Genomic DNA, 27,624 nt, shown 5'->3' on the forward strand with positions numbered 1-27,624 from the left:
GAAAATTGTATTAAAGTAGTTCAAAATTCTATTTGAAGCTCTTTCAATTCTCTATAGGAAAAAAAATATAAATATGGCCTTAACCCATGCCAATTCGTACAGTTTATTTGTTGAAGTTCACTATTCATTTGGTAAAAACTGTACTTTTAAGTTTCTTTGCCCCAATTTTGATTAAGCATACTCTTAGTATATACATCCATTTTAAGTGATGTACCACTTGTTTTAAAGACAAGGATGTGTATTTTAATCATACCGAATTTCACTTGCAGAATCAATCATTTGCCTCAGTTCCACTCCGTCACTATTTTGTGACTCATTTAAGGATAACTTATGCCTCTTATTTGCATCAACAATTCATGATTAATTCCTTCCATGCATAATACTATTCATGCATTAGCCATTCCCATACAGCATTATAGCCAATTATACAAGTCATCATCATCATTTATCATCACATACCATCAATGGCACATTTAAACATATATTGGTATACAAATTATATAATGTAATATGATAACTTTCTTCAATTCTTTTCCTCTTTCCTTACTTCCACTTCATGCATCATTTGCTTGATCATTATCACCTATTAGGGTTGGTTAAGGCAGAGTGAGATTAGGGAGAATCTCAGTAGCAATATTACCATTATGCATGCAAGTGTATGACATGCTTACTTGATCTAACTCATGCTTACTTATAACATATTCTTATGCTCAATGTTTCATATTAACATGCATGGCCATGGAAAACATCAATGAAATAGAGCACCATACTAGCATTAACATCTCATAAAATCATCAAATCATATAATGCACATCAATACATAAATATACACATCAAGCACACAAGAAAGGTAAGTTCTGACCTTATAACCTTTAAGCTTTCTTCTTGCTCCTTTTACTTTCCAACCACTAAGATTGCTTGAAACAATTTTTCCATTCCTCTTTCTTGGTGTCTCATGGACCTAATTTCATAATACACAATAATAGGCAATTCATTAAGACCATGAAAAACCATTAACCATCTTAGGGTATGTTTGGGTTGGCGTTGGGCAAAACTGACTTCTAGCTCAACTGACTTTTGTAACTGAAGTTAGAGTAAAAGTCAGTTAGAGTATGTTTAGATAGGTGATTTTGAAAAGTCAGTTGAAAAAGCTGAAAGTTGTTTGGATGATGAATGAAAAAGTTAGTTTAGGTGTAAAATGACTAAAAAGGGCATGGACTTTATTGAATAGTAGTTTTTAAAATTTTATGTTTTTAATTTGATAATAGTTTTAAAAAAAGTATAAAATTATTATGATAAAACATAAATAGTTTATTTGTGAAATTATGAAATAAAATATTTATTACGGAGAAAAAAATTAAAAACACATCATAGATAATTAATGAAATATACATAATGGACAAACATGAATATAAATTAAAATTCATTTGGTCTCTAATTAAAGTAAATGAAATCACATAACTAATTAGATAGTAAGCTTTGCACAACTTGGTCCCTAATTGAGTCACGAACACGATTCATTTGTGCGGCAGATGTTAAACTTGACGAGGATGCCTCACCAGCTGCATGATTATTGTCTTCATCTATTACACTTCCATGTTCAGCTTCTACAAAGTGATCATCAGTTGGAGAATTTTGCCTGATAAAATTATGGACAGCCATTGTTGCACAAACTATGCAGACCTGTGTTTGAAACTTGAATCTGGGCATATTTTTTAAGATTACAAACCTTTTCTTCCACACCCCAAAAGTTCTTTCAATAGCGGATCTCAAACTTGAATGATAATAATTGAAGGCCTCATTCTGATTTGTAAATCCTGGGTGACGATTAAAGTCTGGGAGATGATAGCGTTCACGTCTGTACGGGCCAAGGTATCCCATTTGTGATGGATAACCAGCATCAACCAAATAATATTTTCCTAAAAAATCATGACTCAAGTTATGTTAAGGTGAAAATAATACAAGTGAAGCTGAATTTAAAAATAATTAATTTGGAAATTAAAGAAATATACCTTCAGGTGGATGAGGGAAATTCATGGATGGAGTTGAGATAGCAGAATGAAAGACACGAGCATCATGTGCACTACCTTCCCAGCCCGCCAACACGAATGTGAAGCACATATTCCAATCACATACGGCCATGACATTTTGACTAGGAAATCCCTTCCTATTGATATATTTGTCTTGCCTAGCTTGACTAACCGTACAATGTATGTGGGTACCATCAATTGCTCCGATTGCATCCCTAAAAAATGGAAAGTATCGTGGATCATTTGCTATTTTTGGGTGACAATAGGAAAATGTAGGATCAGTTGGCCTGATATTTTCTCGAGATAAATTGAGGCAAGCAGCCAACACTCTATGAAAATGCCGACTGACAGTTTCTCCTGAACGCTGAAACCTTTCCTAAATCATCCTATTACACTGACCATGCGCAATTGTATTCAAGAACATGGCAACAGATTCATGGACACCTATGTACTTAGTATTTTGTAACCCATGTTCAACCAATTTAGAACATAACTGATGAAATGTCTCTATGTCCATTCGAAACATATCCTTAGACCGTCCTTCATGCCCGTCTAAAAGTTCTTGAACCCACAAATAACCAGTCTGTTCACTAGTTCTACATGGCTGTTTGCACAGAAAAGGTGTCACATACTGACCCATTAACACACTTAGCTCTGATAATTGTGTTGTCTGTTCATGTAAAGCGGGAACTAATTGAGACAATTCATCTCCCCAATCATCCTCCCAACCCTCGCCCCAACCCTCCGTTGAATCAGACATAATAAATGTGTGTTACCTGTGAATAGATAAATACTAAAGGTAAGTAAAAATTTTCACAAAAAAGAAAAGAAAAGAAAAGATAATACACAAATTATCATTAAACTTTAACATAATAATTAAACATAGTCATGAAACATACAATATTAAACTTAGTCATTAAACATAGTCACGAAACACACAACATTAAACCTAGTCATTAAATACATCGTCATAACACATAATACATAATACAACATTAAGGTAGAAAAACAGAAGTCATAACAAGTCCCCTGGCACAACTCAAGGATTCTTAGGTGCAGCATACGGCGGTGGATTTTCAGCATTGTGCTTCAACCAAGCCACTAATACCTTCCGATTTTCTCTCAGACCAGCATATATGTCCCTGAAAGTCTTGTTTGCCAGCAGATTACAACACATGACACAAAGATGAGTGTCATTGACAATTTCCTCCATACTCAACAAATCAGCAGTCAGCTCAGTAGTGTTATCACTATTGGAGATTTTGTTTATTGCCGCTGCTGTACTAATGGAAGCCTTCTCAATCGAGCTTACTGCATCTGCTATTCTTTTTGTCGCTGGCATTTTTTGCTTCTTGTATTTATCCAACCCTCCACCTCTCTTCCTCTTTCCTTGGCTCCCTGAACCACTAGGTATATTGGGTGCAGTGTTTGATGTGTTTGCAGTTAAATTGATACCGTCCAAATCATCCGAAACTCCTGCACGGCGTCCAGTGTCAACACCTATCAGCCCGTCTTCACTGTCCCCTGAACCTTCTTCCCAATCCATTGTGGGTCGGTAATCATTTGGCTGATCAGCCCTCTGTGGCTCAGGCTGGGTCGAAGAAGGTGACCACATATCCTGTCCTGATGCCATAGTGCCCTTGAATATAGTTTCCAATTCAGTCCGGAACTTTAACCCATGCTGCCTAAACTTTTCGTATGCTGGATTTTCCTGTAAAGCCAAAAGTAAACAAAAGTTAAATTATTTTCAAAAGTCATTAACTGCTTAAAAATTAACAGAAGCTAGTTCATACCCGCTTCTTTCTCTCCCACCACTCATCAGATGCCACCACTGTGTTCCTTTCAGGGTCCCACCCTATACCGGTCTCCTTACCAATTAGCTGCTCAAATGCCTTCCACTCTTTTCTCAAGTTATCCAACCTATTTTTCAGCTGTCTTTTCTCATATCCTCTCCCTGTCTTTTCATTGAATGTTTTGTGAATGATGTCCCAGCCTTGCTTTGTAAACGAGGATCCTTGACGATGTTTGCTATAAATTGTGTCCACGCATATTTTGAGAAAAACACCAGTAGTGCTTACATCCCAATGCGCTTTGCCTCTATCGTTACTCATTGTTCTTGATGAAATTAAAAATGTATCAAATCCACAATAAGTTTAGAATCAAGCAGTAACACACAGGAATAAACCCACAATTAACAGTGCCTAAACTTTCTGTTTAGAAGCAATCAATCAATACATTTTTAAAGTAATAATGTTTATATATCTTATCCACTTTATTCACCATAGGGCAACCTAACCACATCCCTCTTCACCAAGATCACAAAATTCTAAATGAAACCCCTAAATAATAAGTCTCACATATTCTTAAGAATGATATTTTGAAAATAACAGAATTTACAACATGCTAAAACAAATTAGAAAAAAAAAACTATTTTATATTCTGAAAAAGGAAACCAAATTCGATGTTAAACCCCGGTCACAAATATGACATTCAAGATTGAATTATATTCCTACAATGGCTCCTAACAGCACAAACAACACAGGCAAACGTAGAGAAGCAGTAGCACCGAGTCATTGTACGTGAAGCAAATTCATCACAGATGGCAAATTCATCACATTCAAGGTTAATCAAAAATGGGCAAATTCATCAGATACTACAAGAGAATTAAAACCACAAACCAATGTCAAAGGAGCAGACAAGTTCGACGCAGGGTGAAGCTAAACGGACAGAAGCAGTAGCAATCGAAAGGCACAAAACTTCCCTCTGCTTTCACAGTGTATCTAAACGAAAAGGAGAACAACAATCAGAACTCAAACATAATTGGAGCTGCGAATTGGAGCTAAATTGGAACAACAATCAGTCCAGCTCAAATATATATATGTATATATGCATCACACACGGTGACCTTACTTGCGAATCGGAGCTGCGAATTGGAGCTGCGAGTTGAAGACCTTCAACCAGCCCCAAGCAGAAGAGAGTGACGGAGGGAGAAGTGCCGACTTCAATGGACACGGTAAATCGAGTGGAGCAGAACAGAGTTGAAGACTTGCGTCCGAGTTGAGGCAGCCACGGTAAATCGACTAGCAGAAATCAAATGGAGCAGAGATGGCTGGATCTACGGGAAGCACGGTGAAGCTCAACAGATCCGGTGAAACTAAGAAACTGAGGATGAAATGAAGATCTGGGAGAAGACCACACCGATCTGCAGCAAATCGACTCCGGCTGATCTCTGGCACATCCAACAGCAAACGAAATTGCGAGCTCGGTCGAACAACCAGAGGACCACCTGAAATGGAAGAAGAACACGGGAGAGCATGAGAGAGAAGAGTAGGGGAGAACGCTCGGCCGTGTGGGAGAAAATGGAGAGACTGAAGGAGGGAGAATCACCGGTGACAGTCACGGACGGAGAAGCGCCGGCGAGAGGGACGGAGGGAGAGCAGTCGGTCACAGTGAAGATGAAAGCCTGGGGGTGAGCTCTACGGACGGAGGGAGTGACCTGAAATGGAAATGAAGGTGGGTTCGGCCGTTCGGGGGAGGGGAAATGGAGTGAGGGTTAATACTGGTAGGTCATATTTTTCAGATGCAATTAATGCTCCATAACGGTATATCTCAGTTTCAAACTCTCCAAAAGTAACTCTCAGCTGCGTTTCCAACGTTTACCATTTGGTTCAGAAGCTGGTTGCGTTAATTGTCCCAGCCAAACAATCATTTTGGCTCAATTCAGATGCAAACCTCCGTTTCACAATTTCCTAGGGCCGTTTAGCGTTTCGGACGGTAATCCAAACGAAGCCTTTATCTATAACCCCTTTTCACGGAGCAATCAGCATCCTTTATCCATTAAAATTTCCTGCTCGGATGAGAATATCTTCTTTGCTAAAGCGACGAGGTAATTGGGATAAGAGAAAGATGCACTTATTCAACTGGCCGAATTATTTGCACAGTCGGGACAATTGAGGATTACTGATTCAAAGCACAAGAGAATTTTTTTCCATAACTCTTTCAACTCTGCCTTCTTCTTCTTCTTCTCTTTTTGGTTGGCTTGAATTAATGGAAGGTTGAAACCTACTAAGCCAATATTTCTCTCGCTATTCATCAAATATAGAAACTCGTCCGGCCACTAATTGAAGGGGCGTAGATTTTTTCTGTCAATTAAAATTAGTGCGTTTCCTGAGGGTCGTGAGTCGAGTTAAAATGTTATCATGATTAATCTAAAATTTGTTTTGGTAGCAGGGGATAGATGAGGAAACTGGTCTAACTTGGTCGCCACCATTGAACGAGCAAAGGTCCTTTTCGTTTCTTTTAAGTCCTTTCTTTAAAAACAACCAACGTTGCGTTTTTCAAAAGTGGGAGATGAGGGGGTGTTTGGATGAGACAAAACCATGGTTTGCAGAATAGCTTCTGGAGAATAGATTTTGAAGAGAATAGATTTTGAAAGAATAGATTTTCTGGAAAAGTGATTCTGATAAAGTGAGAGTGTTTGGATAATTATTGTCAAAAGTGCTTTTTGATATGTAGAAATTACTAAAAAGGACATAAGTTTAAATGATAATTACATATAATATATATTTCATAATATATGTTTATTTGAAGTAATAAATTTATTAATAATATATATTTTGACAATATAATAAATATGGCATAAATAATATAAATAATAAGAAATTAGTGTGTATATATATTAATAAAATAAATAAGTATGTTTTTAGAAAAATGATTTATTTTGCCAAATAATTGTACCCCTTGAGCTAATGACTACCCCCCGTGCTGAATGACTACCACCCCCGGCTGAATGACTACTCCCCCCTTGTTCCCTCTGTGAGCTGCCTCAGAAGCTACGCCCCGCCAGCTTCTCTGAAACCAAGGTTTTGTTGGGCAAAACCAAGGTTTTGCCCAAAACCTTGGTTTTACAAAAAATGGGGGTGTTTGGCAAATTTTTTGTCAAACCATGGTTTGGCAATGGAAAGACTTAGGGAGTGTTTGGATGAAACCAAACCATGGTTTGGAGAATAGCTTCTGGAGAATAGATTCTGAGAAGAATAGATTTTATGAAGAATAGATTTTGTGAAAAAGTGATTCTGACAAGTGAGAGTGTTTGGATAGTTGTTATCAGAAGCACTTTTTATATGTACAAATTACTAAAAGGGACATAAGTTAATATGATAATTACATAAAAGATAAATTTTATAATATAATTTAATTTCAAAAAATAAATTTGTTTATAATATATTGAAGTGGCGCTATATTTGGTATGCCGAACCCAGACCTCAAAGAAATAAATATTTGGTATATTTATTGATTTATTGATTATCATGTGTATTAATAAAGAAACCAATTCATTAACAATTATATATATCCTCACCGACGCAGGGGTATAAGATATATAAGATATACATGAACGCATTTAAAAGTTAGCACATATTCCGACGCAGGGGTGAAGAGGCGTCTTCAGAGGAGCGACGGCCAAGGACGAACAGGCGAAGCGTGAAATAATTCTTGTAGGTGTTTTTGTCAAATACACCGTTGATAGCCTCTGACAGTCCCAACGACTCGTTTTTAATTTTCCAGAAGCGAAAAATTGTCACTTTCCAGGAAACCATGGTTTCATCAGTCCAAACTGAGGCTGTTTGGATATCACTTGGTCCAAACCATGGTTTTGTCTCCAAAACCATGGTTTGGAATGATATCCAAAGAAGGGAAAAGTATCAATAAGATTCTAAACATCAAAATCTAATTAAATTATTAAATTTTTGTGTATATAAAAATATAATGTATAAATTTACATAGTACATTCTTGACACCAACTAATTATTAATTCATTACAACTAAATCCAATATAGAAAACTTTAAAGGCAAGTACAGATTGCAGACAATAGCCTTACGGAGTAGCGCTATGAAAATTTCTATACGGGCAACTTCCTATAATTGCTTAAAAAAAGTGCTTTCCACAAAGTTCTTCTTACATATTTATTTCGTATACTAGAAAATAACTTGTAAAAAGTTAATTCAAAATATGAAAATCGTAGAATCGGTTTCGCTTGTATTATTAAGAGGCTAATATCTGCCTTTCTAACGGTAAAAACAAAACAAGAGAAGTAAGTTGAAATAATTACCCGAACTAGAACATTTCATTTGGAGATCAACTTGATTTGACACAACTGAATTTCAAACTTTCGACTCATGAAAAATCCAGCCTCATATTAGGTGAATGATGATTTTTCCAGGAAAGAGCAAGTAGAAACTTGCCTATGCACTACAAATTCATTGTCACTTCAGAGAGGAGGGTTGATTTCAGACATTCTTCCAAAAATCCTTAGATGCACAGAAAACCTGGTAAACTTTGAGGCATAAGAACGCTGCTTCTAAATTATGACCTTGCTTGTGCACTACAAGTTGACAATGGAATGACAAGAACTTAGGACTGCTTTACTTGCCTGCCAATGGAAATGTCATAGGAAAGTTTGACATTCTTAAATATTAGCCTTCGAATTTTTTACTGTTTTACATAAGAATGACCATTGTCGCTTACAACATGGTATACCATCCCCATATGCACACATTTTACAACAAAAATTCGTTAACCTCGGATCTCATAATTCCTTCACCATAATAACCAGCATCCAACCAATGCGGGACCTTATAACCTTATAATCACTATGCACATTCAACCTGAGCTGAACAACATACAAAATACCACTGCCGTTGATCTCACTTCACTCAGAGAAATTGCACTTCGGCATTTGTATAGCAATTCTACAAGTTTCAGCACTATTTTTTAGTCTCCACAAACATTTCTTTCAGAAGTGTCAGAAACCACATAGCAAAAGAGAACTTTGAGCTAGTAAATATAGGATGCTGCCTGTCGGTGTTTTAGCCTCCGGTTATCTAGGAAACAAAAAGGGGCGTGGTAGATCACCGCTGATAATGAAATCAACTCTTGAAAATTTTCAGAGAAGGAATGGCTTGAAGCTTGATATAAACCAACAGATGAATGAAAACCGGCTCCCTTAATTTTTAGACCAGCAGTTACCATGCACGAAACTCTCTAGGAGCAGTTGCACTCTAGAGGAGCTCAATCCTGGTTACCTACCATCCTAGTAAAACAATGAGTTTGAATAACTTAATCAAGATCGCATCTTAAGAACTTTTTGGCATGTACAATGGCAGCAGAACGGGTTAAGCTAAGATCCCAAACATCTGTTCACCTGCAAAGCATACTTCTTCCAACAATGTTTGTCTACGACCTAGTTTCAAAAGGAGAAGAAAGAAGGTCTAGTTACTGGAACTTTACATAACAAGAAAGCTTAGCTTGTATACTGTAGGCACCAAACTACCAGAGCTCTAATAAGGAAAGATTCTGGTCATTCAATAATACTTCAGAGAGCAATCGGTGAGTAGTAGTACGAAGACAAACCCTGTCATCCCTCCCTGCCAATGATATGCTCATGTTTTAAAGTTTAGCATATTGATTCACAGTTCCAAATAGTGGTGTGCTAAACTAGAATGGTAGACAAAGTCATTTGTATTATGCTAAAATAGAGTACCATTTTAAGCAATTAATAGATCAGATCTGGTTCCATAAAAAATTGTCCCGTTCACAAGCTTTACGCTTGCTATCTGGGCCTAAATACAATCGTCTTCCTTCCTTTATTCGAGTTTGGAGCTGGCTATGAAATATTGGCAGAGATATAAAACAAATATCATCGGGGACAAAGTATCTTGTAAGTATAAAATCATCGGTGACACGCTGATAGAATTCGAAGCCATACCTAAAATTGCAGTTTCCAGGGAGGAAAAGTCTCTGGCATAATGCAAAAGGGTCTGTTGTAAAGTAGGCTGACCACGCTCAACTAAATAAAGCCGGTTTGAGACCAAATTCTCATATCCATGACAATTCCTCGATCACAAAACTGAAATCGAGCCAGAAGAACAAGAACTCTCCCATACTTCAATACCTTCAACCTCTTCTCTGCTAATAAACAACCTGTTCCCACCACCATCGATCTGCTTAATAATCCCCCTCTCTGAATCCTCTATTTTGTCCACGAAATTTCTTCTATACAAACCCTCAGCATCTCCACCAGCTATTTCTGCGCCATTTTTCATCCCTTCGAGCCTGGACCAAACCTCTAAATCACCCTCTCTCCCGACAAACACCTGCTTCCTGTAACAATGAATCACACTGCTGCTAACTCTCCCGGTGTTCACCAAGCTTGGGTTCTTTTCTTGCAAATAAATCCACGGATCCTCTTTTAAATGCCGCATGTCCGCCATTGCCAAATCCCCCGATTGAGAGCAGAGCTTGAACAAAGCCAAGCCTTCCACGTCGACGTCCACGCACGCAAACGAATCCCCAAACCTACTGCTTCTACCTGCACCCGGCTCATTCGTCTCCCACACCACCTCGCCGGAACGAGGGTCCCACAATCTGATGTAGCCAGAGTATCCAAAAGCCCCGCTCGTAACTGCACTTCCAACCAGCACGCCGTTCTGGGGTACCCACGTCAGCTTCCCAGGAACCGTATGCTTAGCCTGATTACCAGATTGTCTAGCGAGCTGAGACACGATCTGAAGCTTTGTTTTATCTATTTCAAGGACACAATTCTCTCTGTGCGGGCAATCAAACGCCGCAAAAATGGAACTCTCTGAGCCAGCTATTGCGTTCACTCGGGCCTTGAAGATACAGGGATCAGAAGGATCAGTCCACTGAACCGTCCCGATGTTGCGCCCATGGGAGAAATCGTAGAAGTGCAGTCCCGCGTTGGATTCTGACCCTATAGCCGCAATTTCGGGCCAGACACGGCAAATCGAATCAATTTCGTCTAGATGGGTTCGAATGGTGCATGAGTGGCTGAGATTCCAGTCGTAGCAAGAAATCTGACCACCGTGGGCTATCCAAATGGATCCATCGACCTCGGCGGCGGTGAAAGCAGGAGACAAGCCTTCAGACGCCGGTCGAATTGTTGCGGTGCTAGAGGCGTCGATCCCATCCAATGGTGACGGCGCCATGGCCGACCTGAGTTGGGCGTCGATGCCATAGTAAATTGCTTCATCGGCGAGCTCTTGCTTGGAGAAACGACGAGCGGTGGAGGGGAGCTGCTGGTTCGGAGGAGGGACAGGAGGACGGAGAAGATCTCGGGGTCGCGGTCAATGAAAACAGGGTGGTTATCGCCGGTGTCACGGAGGGAGAGAGCCGTGAGTAGGGAATCCGAACCACCGGAACGAAGGGTGGCAAGCGTCGTCTCGAAGAGCGTCCCGCCGACGTTGAGCTTGATACGGTCGTCCGGAGAGGTCACATAACTGGAGGCAGTAGTTGCCACATCCATTGAGAGAGCACCACGAAGATAGTCCAACGCTTTTGACCAGCTTGGAAAATGGAAATCTGGGAAATAATGGTCTCTGAATTAACATCTCCGAATCGAAACGATGCGTTCCCCTGGTTGGTTCACCAATTACGGTGGGACAACGTTGGACTTTTTCCGAAACGTTCCCAACGATGTAACAGAGTTGGAATCTTTGGCTTCGTCTCCTTCATCGTTTTCCCTCAGATCTGCTTTTCTCATCTGCCGTCTATTTTCAATCTCAGCTGCAAGAGTTATCATATATCATATAGAAGAATTTGTTATAGCAAATATGATTAAGTTACACAGAGAGAGCATCCTACTTCTGCTACTGAACCAAGTAAATTTTCCCGGCAGTCAATACAATTAGCACAATCTGTTTTAAACCCTTTCTTTTTCCTGGAATTTTAGAGTCTTCTCGCTATCCAGTCCTGCAAAAATGAATTTATGACGTAACCTGAGACTTAAGGCATGAAAGAGTAAATACTCATATATTTATTTAGTTCATCGACATTTGTAGTTGTAAATCTATAAGCAGTGATATGAATAAGCTTCTCGTAACTGGAAAGTAGAGGAACGTTGATCAGCCCTTGCAAAATTACGAAGTTGGAGTAAGTTTCTGGTTCTTCATTTAAAGATGAAGATGAGGCTCTGAGCTGTGTCTAGCCTTACCTCTTGTGGTGTGGGTATGAGCTAATCCGAAACGGGCTAAGGTTTTCTTACTAATAACCTATAAATAATACAGAAAAATTCTCCACACACCATATTGTGGGAATTATATTCCTAGATGGTATAGTCAAAATTGTTCAAGATTAGAACAAGTTTTAAAATTCATCATACTAAGAACAACATTTTCAATAAGTTTCTTGCACTTGAACTTTATCTTAAAAAACTTGTTTACAATCTCTCACCTCACACATATCCCCTAAAATGATTTTAATAATAATTGGATTGGATTATCATTTGAATAATGAATTATTAGTAACTAATCAGATGGGTGTTAATTATTATATGATAATAATGGCAATGGTTAATACTCCATCTGGTCCTAAATATAATTAACACGATAAAATGGATCTTATATTTGGGGTCGAAGGAGTACTATATTAATAAAAAAAAGTTATTAATGAAAATAAGTAATGTTTAGGTTTTAAAAATTTAATAACAAGTCATGATTAATTTGACATGAACAAACAATAAAAATTGATCTACCTTACAAATAATGACTCGTGGTACCACATCTTAAACTCCTTTGCATACATTGTAGTTGTTGTTGCATATTCACTTCTTATTAAGTTTAATCAAATATCTCATTTGTCTGCATAGTTAGCATATTTAAATTAATTCAAGGTTATTCAACTAAAGAAATTAATTGTCGGTAATGTTTCATTTGATAGGCCATCTTATTTAGAAATAAGTGTCATATTCATCTGTAAATAATGTAAAATTATCAAATAAGGACATAAATAACTAGAATTGAGGAGGATTGGGAGAGTCCTGGTGGCATAGTGTGAATGATCTTTATACCTTTTTCACTAAAATAAAAAACTAAGCAATCATTCAAATGCGTACAATATTTGTTGGAATCAATATATTAAATGGATTGAGTTAAAAACTAGAGACGTTATCTAACAAAGAGCTTATTTACAAATAAGTATTGTAATTAAATATTATAATAAATCTGATCAATGAAATATATACTAATATTCAGAAAATTTTAAATATAAAATTCAATCTATACAATGTTTACAAGGCAACATATAGATAATTATTAAATTTTTTTATTCATGTCAGATATCACATAATGCGTATTGTCAATATGATAACTATTAATCTAATGAATTACTATATTATAAATTCTTAAGTTTTTTGACAGCGGAGGGATCTAAATTGTGCTCCTCAAGAAAGCTAATGACTTCTCTGAAACTCTCTACTGTAGGGAGGTAGTATGCGCTATCAAGCCAAATAACCTGAAATGTTTTAATGCAACAACACTTACAAGTGGAAGTACCAGAAAGTTAGAAAAAGTAATAGAATGAAAGCGATTATGCTGTGTGATATATATTATTAGTACCTTAAGAACACCCTCATGAGCCGCTAATCTCCCTGCTACTGCGGGCACTGCTCCAGCCAGGAAGCTAGAGTGATGAAACAAACCCATCTGCCTTCGCCCCACATACAAAGACCTCGTGGGGCTCAGAACAAATATCCATATGGACCTATCTCTAGTATCGAGAACCTTACCATCTTGTCTATACACTAGCTTGCCCCCTTCAACAATAACTTCATATTCTTCCCTTTCTTTCTGCATTGGTACCACAATCAATCAGCTATATGAGATATAGCAGCAGCAGTTTTTAGATAGACCCAGGCCAAATAAAAAGTGAATCTTTATAGCTAAGTCTGTTGGGTATGAATCTATATCTAATTAAAACGTATGTTTAACATACATATATATATATATATATATATTAGTGAGAACTCACTGGTCCAAGGTATTTAACGCATTGGTGTTGAAGTTTGCTCCTTGGACATCTCTCAAGATTCACTTCTTTGCCTTCTCCTACATCCAACCTAAATGTAATAAAAGCAGGAAGTTAGCCATCCAAATCCTTATTAGTTCCTCATCTACCATGTTTCATGGTAATTACAGTGAAGACATTAAGGTCAAAACGAGTATTTACCAGTAGAAAAAGGGTTGGCTGCTTTGGCTTCTGTGCCAGACATTATAATAGAGCAATATATTGTGACCATATCGATGACATGGGTCAACCTGTGCAAGAAACAAAAAGAAAGTAACATTGTCAACACTTAATATGGATAAAATCTGTTGCTCAAAAGCTTCAAGATCACAGAGGGTACTCTTCTTGGCTAACGTATTGGAATAATGGATAAGAACAGAGAAGGCTTCAAGGCCTTACAGCTTCAAGCCAATGTCGCCGGGCTAGTCTTTGCGCCTTCTCATTCTTGTACAAACCTTTGCCAACCTGAGTGAAAATTCAGTTAGAAGCTAGACCAAAAAAAAAAATTAATAAAGAAATTATTAGTTAAACTCCACAGCAATATCAAGATTCTTTGTAATTATAAAGTAATTGGTGTGTATTCAGAGAGAGGTAAAGAAGAAAAGTTGCTTTTGTGCTTGCCCCTCCCCGCCGTGATAATTGGCTTTGCCCCGAAACTTCTCCCACCCCTGAGGAATCTTGCCACTGCAAAAATGAAAATACACAATGATGTAACACATGTTAGTTCAAGTAACAGGTTCAGTTGCTTGAATATTTTGCTGCAAAACTCTGTTAAGACCTCATTGCCATCTGAAGGACCAACATCAACGTGAAGATGGTCACTTGGACTGATGGGACCAACCTCCTGTACTACAGATTCTGAGTAGTGGCGAAGAATAACGATGAGGGAGCAGAAAACTAATGCAATAGGTAAGAGGATCCAGTTGATTTTGAATAGTTGTGTGGCAAATAATGTCAGGAAAAAGGTGGAAAAGCCAGTTTCGAATCCGAGCTCAAACTTCCTTGACATGGACAGCGACATCAAGGCAAATGAACCATACGAGATAATGCTCAAAGCATCTGATTTTGCAGGAAGAAGTTTTTCATTCACCGCGGAGATCAAACAGATCACATCAAATATTAGAGCTGCCACAGGGCCTCGGAATTTCTCTGAAACTCGAATTCTCTTGCCCCACAAGATGAGGCTCCATATGATTACCCCGACGAATAGATAAAGAAGGAGACCGCCAATACCAAGCTTTCCAAATGAGATTTTGTAGGTGGAGCTGAAACCAAAGCAAACCAGGCCGGCTATGCCTGACACACTTCCCACAAATTTCCAAATCATGGCCCGATGGCATACAAGATCTCTCATCCTGCTCATAATTTATTTAACAAAAAAATGAGACCCTCATTATTTGATTTCTTAATTTTAATTTATAAATTTGATGAAATTTCAGTTATAGGAATAAACCAATACTACAACTGTGCTAAATAAGATGATAAAAATTTCATAAAGTGAATGAAATTCTATAAATTAAAATTCATAATATGAAAATGGTTTTTAACCCGAGGATTGATGCCTATAATAAATCAAAGGATTGAATTCAGACAAAATAAATTAAAAAGATCTGATTCAAAGATAAAGTAAATTAAACACTGGCGTTTAAACACTTGTGTAGGCACCACAAAAGCTTAACAGAGACTCAACAAATGGGGAAGAGATCAGAAGTGTTTAATTTGTCAGGAATTTTGAAATCTTAATATAGCAGAGATTGTACTAGGATTTTTGTTCCAGACCCAACAAATAAATCATCAAAGAGACCTACTACTAACCTTAATCAAACGCTCCCTCCCACGCCACACTGCCCATTCCCAGAGAATCGTCTTCCAACAAGAGGAGCGTAACTCTGAATAAGGGCCTCGGAATTGACGCGGAGAGAAACCGAGTAAGGAATGGTAAAGGTATCGACTTGTTGACTCCGGTGGCAGAGGCCCAAAAGTACAACCCTGACTTGGTCGTTGGCTCTTTGCTTTGTCAATAAAATATGTAAAATCACTATTATATTAAGCATACTTGCGTTTGAAAGGAAAAACAAAACAAACCAAGCCAAACCAAAGGGGCTCAACTACTCCTCTCAAAGGCCACAACCAGACAATCCACTAATTTCTTCAATCTTCACATTGTCTTGTTCGTTGGCTTGTAATGATAGATTAGATAGCACGAGTAATAAACATAATTACAGGTAGGGGCTTATGTGTGCCCACCCTGAAGAAAGAGAACCAATGCACTCCCCCCAATAAAAAAAAGGAAAAAGGAAAAAAAAAAAAGAATAATAGAAGAGTATCTTAGGCCTTTTTGTTTTTTTTTTCCTGTAGTTAATGGACCATTAACGTTCGGCTCAAAGCGTACAAGCAAAGAGAAAATCAATCAAAGTTTTTGAACCCACTTGTAATTGTTAAAAAACTAAGAATCATCAAGAAGTTAGGCCACATTATAGTGCCTTAAACAGGTTTGCTTCTGACAGAAGTATGCGTGTATCTACTAAAAAAAAAAGTTAGGCCGCAACTAGTGTTACAATTGAGGTCCTTCTCTGTTTTTGTTCACTCAAACTGGACATTGTTAACTGCTCAACCCTGTAGCAGTCTAAAACTACCCTTGCAAAATCTTGAAGACCATGAAGGCTGTAGAAGATTTCGGGAGTCATAAATCCAGCATGCAATGGATAGAGAATATACCATGGAAAATTGAGAATAAATCATTTATTAGAAATTTAATTGGCAAACAGTTTCTAAAGTGATGGATTGCACAAAGGAATATAAGGTGCACAAAAAAAAAAATTAAGTTGCACAAATAAGAGATGATTTGCACAAAACATTATTTGGATATATATACAAAGACTAAGTTATATATAGAAAAGATAGCTTGCACACCAAAAAAAAGTTTAGCTACACAAAGGGAAGTTGAGTTGCATAAAAAATGGTAATTGCAGACAAAAAAAGATGGGTTACCAAAAAAAAAAAGTTTCATGTAATGAAAGTTGAGTTGTACAAAAGTCCATAAGGACCATTTGCTAATTAATTTCTCCATAAAAAATTTATCCCCAGTTTTCCAAATATACAATTGGCATTAATTTATATCACAAGAACAAAATAAAAGCACAATCATTTAGATTATTAATTACTTTATCACAAATATGAGTATGTTTATTGGCTTATTGCAATATTTATTCACATATACATATTCTAAACATTTACAAACTCAATCGGGAACCCACTAAATTGATAATACAAAAGAATATCGAATCTACCACGTACTTGCGTACTTCTCTTGTCCCTATCTGCTATGACTTAATTTCAAGCTTTCGAGTCTTCTTATTCTTCTCCTTCTACTTCGTTAATGCAATCCTCCCATCTGTTCCAGCTCGCATGGCCTACTTATCTTTCCTCGTCAAATTCGTCCACGTGTTGTCCACCTCCTCCTCCTCCTATTACTCTAATTACTCAGTCATTCCAATTAGTCCATTTTCCTCCTACTCAATTACTCCCACCAACAACTCATGCACAAAACGTAGACATTCTTGTAAATCATATCTTATGCCTAAAAAACTCTTCAACTTTTAAATTAATTAATAATAATGATAATAATAACTTCACCAAATTCACTTGCTTTTGTTTTTGCTGGTTTGTGTTGAATGCTGCTGTTTTATGGTCTTTGCCTGTTGGTGATTGTTTTCTTCGATTTTGGGGTATCCATAAAAATTTGATTTTGCCCGTCGTGACGCTGCTGAACTAGTTCAGGATCGGTAGAACTGTGCATCCAGACGTTATGGATTGTGAGCGTGTTGTTTCCTGATGAAACATGATCTTGGTCCCATGATTCCTGCAACAAAATGGAAAGCCATTGACACAATACTGAAATGTCTGATCAACCAAATAAATATTAATTAATATTGGATTTGATCACCCACAGCTGGCAAAGACGAACGATCTTCCTCTTCTTCGTTATTTTGCTCTTGTCCATTACTTGGAGAATGATGTGTATGTATATATGGAAGTGATAATAAGCGTTAATCATTTAATAGGAGACTAGAGAGGTATATCGACCGGCAAACTGAATACTTATATTCCATTTTCCCATCTCTGGGGAATCTTGGCTCTGCAAAAGCCGAAATCTACAAGGATAAAACACATGTTAGTCAGGTAACAATTGACGTTTCACGTCAGGGATCAATTGCTTGAATATTTTGCTGCAAAACCCAATTAAGACATCCACATCGCCAATTTCTATCAGTGCTGGGGGTGAAGATGGCCATTTGGAGTGATGGAACCAAACTGTACAGAAGGGATTCTGAGTAGTGGTGAAGAATAATGATGAGCGAGCAGAAAAGTAACGCGATGGGTAAGAGGATCCACCTGATTTTTAAAAGTTCTGTGGCAAACAAGGACAGGAAAAAAGTGGAGAAGCCAGTTTTGAATCCAAGCACAAAATTCCTTGACAGGGACAGCGACATCAAGGCAAATGAACCATACGAGATAATGCTCAATGCATCTGATTTTGCAGGCACAAGTTTGTCATTCACCAAGGAGATCAAACAGATCACATCAAACATTAGAGCTGCCACAGGGCCTTGGAATTTCTCTGAAACTCGAATTCTCTTGCTCTACAAGATGAGGCACCATGTCATTGAACCGACGAATAGATAAACAAGGAGACCGCCTATGCCAAACTTTCCAAATGAGATCTTGTAGGTGGAGCTGAGACCACCAGGCCATTTATGGCTGACACGCTTCCCACATATCTCCAAATCCTGGACTGATGATATACAAGATCTCCCATTCTGTTCTTTTCTGGACATCTGAAACAGCCTAGTCCACCACTCCACTTATATCTTAATTTTAAATCGGTTTTTATAACTTTTGTTTAAAAAATTATCGCCTTATTATTTAAGTTGTTAATTTTAATTTATATATTTGATGAAATTATTTCATTTATAGAAATATACCAATAATACTATAAAACGGTGTTAAATAAATCATAGAAATTTCATAAAATGAATGAGATTATATAAATTGAAATTAACAACATTAAAGTGATTTTTAACTGAGGGATTGATGCCTATAACATAGATTATAAAGGGTTCAATTCAAGTAAAATAAATTAGAAACATCTGATTGAAAATAAAAGTAAACTAAGCACTAGTGAATTAAGTTTTGCCCAAAAAAAACAGAGAGAGAGAGAGAGACAGGCCAAACCTGGGCAAAGCATCATAGAGAAACGAAGATGGGATAAAGGTAAGATGTGTTTAATTCCTCGAATACAAGGATTCAAATTCCAGTCGCCAAAAAAGGATCCCAATCCAGAAGCAGAGTATAACCGAGATTGTACACAGATTTCTGTTAATAACCTCAATCAAATGCCCCCCCTTCCCACACTGAATGCCCAGAATCGTTGCAAACCACAAGAGGATCGTAACGCCGAATTAGGGTTTTGGGATTCACGCGGTTTTTTTCCTTCAATAATTCATCTCTTATTACCACTCCTTCCCCACGTGAGAGTCACACAGAGAGGAAATTGGGAAAGGAATCAAATTTTTAGCAAAAGGCCAAAAGCATAACAAGAAGCTGTCATCCAGACTATTGTCTAAACGAAATGGTGTTTGATTTATCACCATAAGGATTAGCCTTTTAAAAGTAATTTTAAGTAAATATATGAGAGGAGTTTTTTCTTAACTTACATAAAAATATTTATTTTAAGTGTTTTTTAGGGTTTATAAACACCCGGAGATGTGTAAAATCAAGCTACTTTGTTAGCTCAGGATATTTTTAACATGTGAAAGTGGTTGCTACATGTTCAAAAGGAACCAGTTCTCATTTTAGCATCACTACGTATTTTAAACAAGGTAATGCTGATTCATCGTGAATCTATAAGTAATTAGTGTGTGCGTGTGCGTGCATGGAAGATTAGTACTCAGAAGTGGTCATTCTTGACGGAAAAACATCAATTGCAAGGCCGAGATTAGCGACTAAAAACTATGAGAATGGCATGTAAAAACTGTTTGTGTGTGAACATATAAAGAGTGTATGGAGATAAGAACAAGTAATATATATTTGCCTCCCGAGCCACTTAACTGGGTTAGATGTTCATAATGAATGAAACAGTGTCGTCATTTTTCTGCTTATCAATAATTTTTTATAGAATGTGTATGCATATTAGTACGTCATTTTTCACTATTCATTAACATAACTACTATTACTTTTTAAAATTAATAAATCTGAATCTTTATGGAAATGCTTGGAACTGATAAGACTATCTTAATATACTTTCCGCATAATATGGAAAAAAAATAGAAAAATCATATCATATTTAAGAGTCATGAAGACAAATTCTATGAATGGGTAAAATGAAATAGAAAGCTGATTATAATGCACGGGCAAATTTTATTGTTCGCTCTTTTGAAGTTAGAAAAAGGAACAAAGTTGAGTAAGAGAATAAAGGAAATTAAAACTAAAAACGAAATGGATTAACTACTGCATCAGAACTATCATTGCATGACTTTAATTAAATAAGTGAGTACTGAGCATGAAACGTATGGGAGATCCGTGAGTATAAGATTAGGAGTGCAGGCTTGGCAAATCGAATCAGTTTGATCTAGATGAGTCCGAATGGTGCATGAGTGGCTGAGATTTCAGTCGTAGCAAGAAATCTGACCACCGTCCGCTATCCAAATGGATCTGTCGACCTCGGCGGCGGTGAAAGTGGGAGACAAGCCTTCAGACGCCGGTCGAATTGTTGCGGTGATAGAGCCGTCGATCCCATCCAACGGTGGCGCCGCCATGGGCGACCTGAGTTGGGCGTCGATGCCGTAGTAAAGGGCTTCATCGGGAAGTTCTTGCCTGGAGAAACGACGAGCGGCAGAGGGAAGAGAAGAGGACGGAGAAGATCTTGGGGTCCCGGTCAATGAAAACAGGGTGGTTATCGCAGGTGTTACAGAGGGAGAGAGCGGTGAGAAGGGAATCGGGACCCCCGGGGCGAAGGGTGGCAAGCGACGGCTCGAAGAGCTTCCCGCCGGCGTTGAGCTTGATAGGGCCGTCCGGAGAGGCCACATAATCAGAGTCAGAAGTTGCCACATCCATTGGGAGAGCACCACGAAGATAGTCCAAAGCTTTTGACCAGCTTGAACAATGGAAATCTGGGAAATAATAATGGGAAAATTTCATTAATATCAGTTGACCTTAAAAATATTTTTAAAATTTCAGTAAACCTTCATAGACCAAATAAAATTAAAAATCTAAGGGTAGTAATTGTCATCAGACCACTGGCTAGCTTTTTTTTTTTTTTTGAAATATGGTGGTTAAGAGGGGATTTGAACTCATGATGATCCTTGGCATACCAAAAATAATATGACTATCAAGCCAATTAAGCCACTTAATCATATGATAAGTAAAATATATACAACAAAATAAATGCAAGTATCCAAGTATAAACGAATAAATAAAATTCGACAATTTACAAGTGAAATTCAGCGATTTACAATGAAATATAAGGAAATTTACAATCACAAATATAAATGTTTAAGTATGAATAAGTATGTGAAATTTGAAGATTTATAACAAAAGTTCAGTGATTTACAATTCAAATTCAGCAATTCATAAAAAAACATAAAGGAATTCACAATCCCAAATATAAATGTTTTAGTGTGAATAAACAAATGAAATTTAACGATTTACAACAAAAATTTAAGGATATGCAACCCAAATTCAGCTATTCATGAGAAATATAGACAATACAAAATTTATAAGAGAATTCACAACCTTAAATATAAATTTTTATGTTTCTAAATTAAATTCCCAATAATAATCTTTGAATGAACTCGTCAGACTCGCAACGAAACGATGCGTTGCACTCGTTGGCTCACCAATTATCTTGCATTCGTAGATTGACGGTGGGACAACGTTATAGACTTTCTCTAAATATATTCCAAACGATGTCACAGGGTGGGAATCTTCGGCTTCATCACCTCCAACGTTTTCCCTCAGATCTGTCGTCTATTTTCAATCTCAGCTGCAAGACGATATCATATAGAAGAATTTGTTTTAGTAACTACTCCATCCGGTTCAAAATAAGAGTATAAGATAAATTTTGTTGAAGGAACTTAGTTTTTTTTTATGAGATAATATTCATTTTTGTCTAAACATTTAATAATTTTTTTTTCTAATTTTACTTCTAACATATATTTTTTCCTCTTTGATTTATTTATTGCATTTTTTACTTATTCTTTTTATTAATAAGAGCATATTTGGAGGAAAAAAAATCATGCCTTACATATTTATTGTTTTAAATTAATTTTCACTAATTTTTTCATAAATGTGAATGATAAAGTGTATCTTATATTTTGAATCAGAAGGGGTATAATGAAGTTAGACACAGGAGAAATCCTACTTCGGTTAATTAACCAAATAAGTATTCCAAGATTTCAATACAATTAGCACAATCTGTTTTAAATCCTTTCTTTCTTTAGAATTTTAGAGTGTTCTCGTTATATAGTCCCTGCAAATGAATTTATGATGTAGTCTGGAAGTTAAGACATAAATACTGATTTATTTGGTTCATCGACATTTTTAATTGTAAATTTGTAAGCAGTTATATGAAGAAGCTTCCCATAACTGGAAAGCAAAGGAAGGTTGATCAGCCTGCACTGCTTACAAAATTTTGAAGTTGGAGTGAGTTACTGGTTCTTCATTGGAGTGCGTCCAGAAGATTCACTATTTTATTCCAGTGAAGATTTAATTCAGAGGATTCATGCCACTATTTCAATTTTAATGTAAATCTTACTTATCTCACATAAAAGAGGTGTTTGGGTCACCCAAAAACCATTTTTTTAAAAAATACTTTTACACAATTTAAGATAGAGCTTTTTTCACTGACTTAATATCTACTTATCTAGTAAAATTATTTTTTAAAATTATGATTTTTTTTTTATTCAAACACCCCAAAAATTCTGCACAGTGTGTAAGTTGTCTTCGTCAAAAGCTTAGGTATGATATCCAAAATAACCAAAAATGAATGAACTCTTTGCTTGGGTTTGTATCATTGGTTGTTCATGTTTGGGTACAAAGAACGAACTACCTTTACTTAAGTTTTGTTTAATATTTATATTTAAATGAAGTAAAAATACAAAATGATTATATAGTACTTTATTCATACATTTTAAAGATATTGAAACTTGAAGCATAAATCGTTCTAATTAAATTAAAAAAAATCAGAATCTTTCAGAGTTAAAAAATATAGTACTTTTGTAATACAGACGTTAAAAAATCACATTGAATGGGAAAAAAAAAGAGATTATTAAAATCTAATGATCATTACAAAAGTTGAATGGGAGAATTTTTTGTTCTAAAATAACTTGATGAGAAATAAATATTTAAGATTATTTGCCCTTCGGCGCACCATTTTTGGAGAAGATCTCATCATAAAATTGTGACATATAAACAAAATTATTACCAGAACTCATAATATTATAAACCGTGAATGTTTGTGCTGCATGCTTCAGACAGAAAATCATTTACCAAAACTTAATCGTGAAATAATTATTGTTAGATACCGTTGTCAACGCATAAAAATGGGCATTGCCGTTCTATGGCTTGGAATATTTATTTATTTATTCCTGGCAGCAACAATTATTATAGATGTTATTAACAGTAATAGTAATAGGAGTAATATGTAAACAATGCATGTGCAGTAGGAAAGTAGTTGGAAGAGAGAAGCACGTGAACTGAATCACCCGACTTAGGGTATGTTTGGATTGGCGTTGGGCAAAACTGACTTCTAGCTCAACTGACTTTTGTAACTGAAGTTAGAGTAAAAGTCAGTTAGAGTATGTTTGGATAGGTGCTTTTGAAAAGTCAGTTGAAAAAGCTGAAAGTTGTTTGGATGATGAATGAAAAAGTTAGTTTAGGTGTAAAATGACTAAAAAGGGTATGGATTTTATTGAATAGTAGTTTTTAAAATTTTATGTTTTTAATTTGATAATAGTTTTAAAAAAAGTATAAAATTATTATGATAAAACATAAATAGTTTATTTGTGAAATTATGAAATAAAAATATTTATTACGGAGAAAAAAATTAAAAACACATCATAGATAATTAATGAAGTATACATAATGGACAAACATGAATATAAATTAAAATTCATTTGGTCTCTAATTAAAGTAAATGAAATCACATAACTAATTAGATAGTAAGCTTTGCACAATTTGGTCCCTAATTGAGTCACGAACACGATTCATTTGTGCGGCAGATGTTAAACTTGACGAGGATGCCTCACCAGCTGCATGATTATTGTCTTCATCTATTACACTTCCATGTTCAGCTTCTACAAAGTGATCATCAGTTGGAGAATTTTGCCTGATAAAATTATGGACAGCCATTGTTGCACAAACTATGCAGACCTGTGTTTGAAACTTGAATCTGGGCATATTTTTTAAGATTACAAACCTTTTCTTCCACACCCCAAAAGTTCTTTCAATAGCGGATCTCAAACTTGAATGATAATAATTGAAGGCCTCATTCTGATTTGTAAATCCTGGGTGACGATTAAAGTCTGGGAGATGATAGCGTTCACGTCTGTACGGGCCAAGGTATCCCATTTGTGATGGATAACCAGCATCAACCAAATAATATTTTCCTAAAAAATCATGACTCAAGTATGTTAAGGTGAAAATAATACAAGTGAAGCTGAATTTAAAAATAATTAATTTGGAAATTAAAGAAATATACCTTCAGGTGGATGAGGGAAATTCATGGATGGAGTTGAGATAGCAGAATGAAAGACACGAGCATCATGTGCACTACCTTCCCAGCCCGCCAACACGAATGTGAAGCACATATTCCAATCACATACGGCCATGACATTTTGACTAGGAAATCCCTTCCTATTGATATATTTGTCTTGCCTAGCTTGACTAACCGTACAATGTATGTGGGTACCATCAATTGCTCCGATTGCATCCCTAAAAAATGGAAAGTATCGTGGATCATTTGCTATTTTTGGGTGACAATAGGAAAATGTAGGATCAGTTGGCCTGATATTTTCTCGAGATAAATTGAGGCAAGCAGCCAACACTCTATGAAAATGCCGACTGACAGTTTCTCCTGAACGCTGAAACCTTTCCTGAATCATCCTATTACACTGACCATGCGCAATTGTATTCAAGAACATGGCAACAGATTCATGGACACCTATGTACTTAGTATTTTGTAACCCATGTTCAACCAATTTAGAACATAACTGATGAAATGTCTCTATGTCCATTCGAAACATATCCTTAGACCGTCCTTCATGCCCGTCTAAAAGTTCTTGAACCCACAAATAACCAGTCTGTTCACTAGTTCTACATGGCTGTTTACACAGAAAAGGTGTCACATACTGACCCATTAACACACTTAGCTCTGATAATTGTGTTGTCTGTTCATGTAAAGCGGGAACTAATTGAGACAATTCATCTCCCCAATCATCCTCCCAACCCTCGCCCCAACCCTCCGTTGAATCAGACATAATAAATGTGTGTTACCTGTGAATAGATAAATACTAAAGGTAAGTAAAAATTTTCACAAAAAAGAAAAGAAAAGAAAAGATAATACACAAATTATCATTAAACTTTAACATAATAATTAAACATAGTCATGAAACATACAATATTAAACTTAGTCATTAAACATAGTCACGAAACACATAACATTAAACCTAGTCATTAAATACATCGTCATAACACATAATACATAATACAACATTAAGGTAGAAAAACAGAAGTCATAACAAGTCCCCTGGCACAACTCAAGGATTCTTAGGTGCAGCATACGGCGGTGGATTTTCAGCATTGTGCTTCAACCAAGCCACTAATACCTTCCGATTTTCTCTCAGACCAGCATATATGTCCCTGAAAGTCTTGTTTGCCAGCAGATTACAACACATGACACAAAGATGAGTGTCATTGACAATTTCCTCCATACTCAACAAATCAGCAGTCAGCTCAGTAGTGTTATCACTATTGGAGATTTTGTTTATTGCCGCTGCTGTACTAATGGAAGCCTTCTCAATCGAGCTTACTGCATCTGCTATTCTTTTTGTCGCTGGCATTTTTTGCTTCTTGTATTTATCCAACCCTCCACCTCTCTTCCTCTTTCCTTGGCTCCCTGAACCACTAGGTATATTGGGTGCAGTGTTTGATGTGTTTGCAGTTAAATTTATACCGTCCAAATCATCCGAAACTCCTGCACGGCGTCCAGTGTCAACACCTATCAGCCCGTCTTCACTATCCCCTGAACCTTCTTCCCAATCCATTGTGGGTCGGTAATCATTTGGCTGATCAGCCCTCTGTGGCTCAGGCTGGGTCGAAGAAGGTGACCACATATCCTGTCCTGATGCCATAGTGCCCTTGAATATAGTTTCCAATTCAGTCCGGAACTTTAACCCATGCTGCCTAAACTTTTCGTATGCTGGATTTTCCTGCAAAGCCAAAAGTAAACAAAAGTTAAATTATTTTCAAAAGTCATTAACTGCTTAAAAATTAACAGAAGCTAGTTCATACCCGCTTCTTTCTCTCCCACCACTCATCAGATGCCACCACTGTGTTCCTTTCAGGGTCCCACCCTATACCGGTCTCCTTACCAATTAGCTGCTCAAATGCCTTCCACTCTTTTCTTAAGTTATCCAACCTATTTTTCAGTTGTCTTTTCTCATATCCTCTCCCTGTCTTTTCATTGAATGTTTTGTGAATGATGTCCCAGCCTTGCTTTGTAAACGAGGATCCTTGACGATGTTTGCTATAAATTGTGTCCACGCATATTTTGAGAAAAACACCAGTAGTGCTTACATCCCAATGCGCTTTGCCTCTATCGTTACTCATTGTTCTTGATGAAATTAAAAATGTATCAAATCCACAATAAGTTTAGAATCAAGCAGTAACACACAGGAATAAACCCACAATTAACAGTGCCTAAACTTTCTGTTTAGAAGCAATCAATCAATACATTTTTAAAGTAATAATGTTTATATATCTTATCCACTTTATTCACCATAGGGCAACCTAACCACATCCCTCTTCACCAAGATCACAAAATTCTAAATGAAACCCCTAAATAATAAGTCTCACATATTCTTAAGAATGATATTTTGAAAATAACAGAATTTACAACATGCTAAAACAAATTAGAAAAAAAAAACTATTTTATATTCTGAAAAAGGAAACCAAATTCGATGTTAAACCCCGGTCACAAATATGACATTCAAGATTGAATTATATTCCTACAATGGCTCCTAACAGCACAAACAACACAGGCAAACGTAGAGAAGCAGTAGCACCGAGTCATTGTACGTGAAGCAAATTCATCACAGATGGCAAATTCATCACATTCAAGGTTAATCAAAAATGGGCAAATTCATCAGATACTACAAGAGAATTAAAACCACAAACCAATGTCAGAGGAGCAGACAAGTTCGACGCAGACACAGGGTGAAGCTAAACAGACAGAAGCAGTAGCAATCGAAAGGCACAAAACTTCCCTCTGCTTTCACAGTGTATCTAAACGAAAAGGAGAACAACAATCAGAACTCAAACATAATTGGAGCTGCGAATTGGAGCTGAATTGGAACAACAATCAGTCCAGCTCAAATATATATATGTATATATGCATCAGACACGGTGACCTTACTTGCGAATCGGAGCTGCGAATTGGAGCTGCGAGTTGAAGAC

At 36.7% G+C, this 27,624-nt stretch overlaps 3 protein-coding genes and 1 pseudogene across 3 annotated transcripts; all 4 read right to left on the reverse strand.

Annotated features, from left to right (window-relative positions):
• Positions 1–3,069: 3,069 nt before the first annotated feature.
• On the reverse strand, positions 3,070–4,141 carry LOC114754630 (L10-interacting MYB domain-containing protein-like). Its single transcript, XM_028943424.1, has 2 exons — positions 3,824–4,141; positions 3,070–3,741 (listed from the first exon to the last, which is right to left on the reverse strand). Exons 1-2 carry the CDS (start codon positions 4,139–4,141, stop codon positions 3,070–3,072), a joined length of 990 nt encoding a protein of 329 aa, XP_028799257.1.
• A 5,519-nt stretch (positions 4,142–9,660) lies between these two features.
• LOC114754619 (BTB/POZ domain-containing protein At3g09030-like) lies at positions 9,661–11,374 on the reverse strand (annotated as a pseudogene).
• A 105-nt stretch (positions 11,375–11,479) lies between these two features.
• On the reverse strand, positions 11,480–15,755 carry LOC114754631 (IQ domain-containing protein IQM2-like). The gene is made up of 11 exons (XM_028943425.1): positions 15,706–15,755; positions 14,669–15,245; positions 14,512–14,574; positions 14,290–14,355; positions 14,053–14,141; positions 13,855–13,942; positions 13,613–13,673; positions 13,443–13,489; positions 13,243–13,338; positions 12,041–12,098; positions 11,480–11,613 (listed from the first exon to the last, which is right to left on the reverse strand). Exons 2-11 carry the CDS (start codon positions 15,242–15,244, stop codon positions 11,480–11,482), a joined length of 1,278 nt encoding a protein of 425 aa, XP_028799258.1. The 5' UTR covers position 15,245; positions 15,706–15,755.
• A 9,951-nt stretch (positions 15,756–25,706) lies between these two features.
• On the reverse strand, positions 25,707–26,300 carry LOC114754633 (uncharacterized). The gene has a single exon (XM_028943426.1). It carries the CDS (start codon positions 26,298–26,300, stop codon positions 25,707–25,709), a length of 594 nt encoding a protein of 197 aa, XP_028799259.1.
• Between the last annotated feature and the right edge of the window lie 1,324 nt (positions 26,301–27,624).

The sequence above is a fragment of the Neltuma alba genome, unplaced genomic scaffold, assembly GCF_004799145.2.
Source record: "Neltuma alba isolate B1F8T4 unplaced genomic scaffold, ASM479914v2 tig00010174_pilon, whole genome shotgun sequence".
Taxonomy (NCBI): Eukaryota; Viridiplantae; Streptophyta; class Magnoliopsida; order Fabales; family Fabaceae; genus Neltuma; species Neltuma alba.